The following is a 1,114-nucleotide window of genomic DNA, read 5'->3' as shown; positions in this document are numbered from 1 at the left end:
TATAGTAATATAAAATTAAATTGTATAAATATTTTTGTAGAAAAAAGAAAATATCATCTTTAGAAGTTGTAACAGCATTTATAGAAAGAGCAAAGGAAATAAATGAAATTATAAATGCTGTAGTTGAAGATAGATATTCAGAAGCTTTAGAAGAAGCTAAAGAAGTAGATAAGTTTTTACAGGAATTGAAAAATGTTGATACATTGAAAGAAAAGAAACCATTCTTAGGTGTTCCTTTTACAACAAAAGAAAGCAATGAAGCAGAAGGTAATTTTGAGTATAGGTTTCACGTAGTAATTAAATATATTTGAAACTCAGATATCTTTGTTTTAAATCTACTGATTACCTTGGGTTTATAGGCAACAGTGTATCTTTTATTTTATTATACAAATATGGCAGCAATGCTTTCATTAAGAGCATTACTATGTGCAAAGATGATCTGAAAATTTAAAGAAGTGTCTGACAAATAATTTTTCAGTGTTTATAGTTTTTCCCACTTTACAATTTTGATTTCAACCATTTTCTCATATTATTAAAAGTAATGGATAAAAGATACTTTAGATCATAAAGTTAAATGGGACATCTGTACATTTGTTGTTACTGGCACATCTGTACTCCATGCAGTTAATGTAACCTTTATATATTTTATACTAATTGAATTAAATTATTTACCTTGTATGTCTATAATGATTATATAGGTATGCTTCATACAATGGGTTTGATAAGTAGACGAAATTTTCGCTCCCAAGAAGATGCTACAGTAATACGTTTTATGAAAGATGCTGGTGGCATTTTGATTGCAAAAACAAATATTCCTGAACTAAATTTATGGACTGAGTCAAGAAACAATTTATATGGACAAACTTGTAATCCATATAACACTACTAGAAATGTGGGTGGAAGTAGTGGTGGAGAAGCAGCAGTTATTGCTGCATGTGGAGCTGCATTTTCCATTGCCAGTGATATTGGTGGTTCTATTAGAATGCCTGCCTTCTTTAATGGAGTTTTTGGATTCAAACCAACTGGAGGTTTGTATAATTTATATAACTTACAAATTGTAAATATTAATATATATTTAGTTTAAATACTTGACTTTTATTATTAATTGTTTGAG

At 28.4% G+C, this 1,114-nt stretch overlaps 1 protein-coding gene across 4 annotated transcripts in view; it reads left to right on the top strand.

Moving 5' to 3' along the window:
- LOC108572311 (fatty-acid amide hydrolase 2-like) overlaps window positions 1–1,114 on the top strand; it is a 4,647-nt gene that overhangs the window by 1,106 nt on the left and 2,427 nt on the right. For all 4 annotated transcript variants that reach the window (XM_017934518.1, XM_017934522.1, XM_017934520.1 and 1 more), the window contains exons 3-4: window positions 41–267; window positions 699–1,028. In XM_017934518.1, the coding sequence (XP_017790007.1) occupies window positions 41–267; window positions 699–1,028 (557 nt within the window). The remainder of the gene's footprint in view (window positions 1–40; window positions 268–698; window positions 1,029–1,114) is intronic.

The sequence above is a fragment of the Habropoda laboriosa genome, unplaced genomic scaffold, assembly GCF_001263275.1.
Source record: "Habropoda laboriosa isolate 0110345459 unplaced genomic scaffold, ASM126327v1 scaffold65, whole genome shotgun sequence".
NCBI classification, from domain to species: domain Eukaryota; kingdom Metazoa; phylum Arthropoda; class Insecta; order Hymenoptera; family Apidae; genus Habropoda; species Habropoda laboriosa.
The sequence above is the reverse complement of the archived record's forward strand: the minus strand, read 5'-3'. Positions and strand labels throughout refer to the sequence as shown.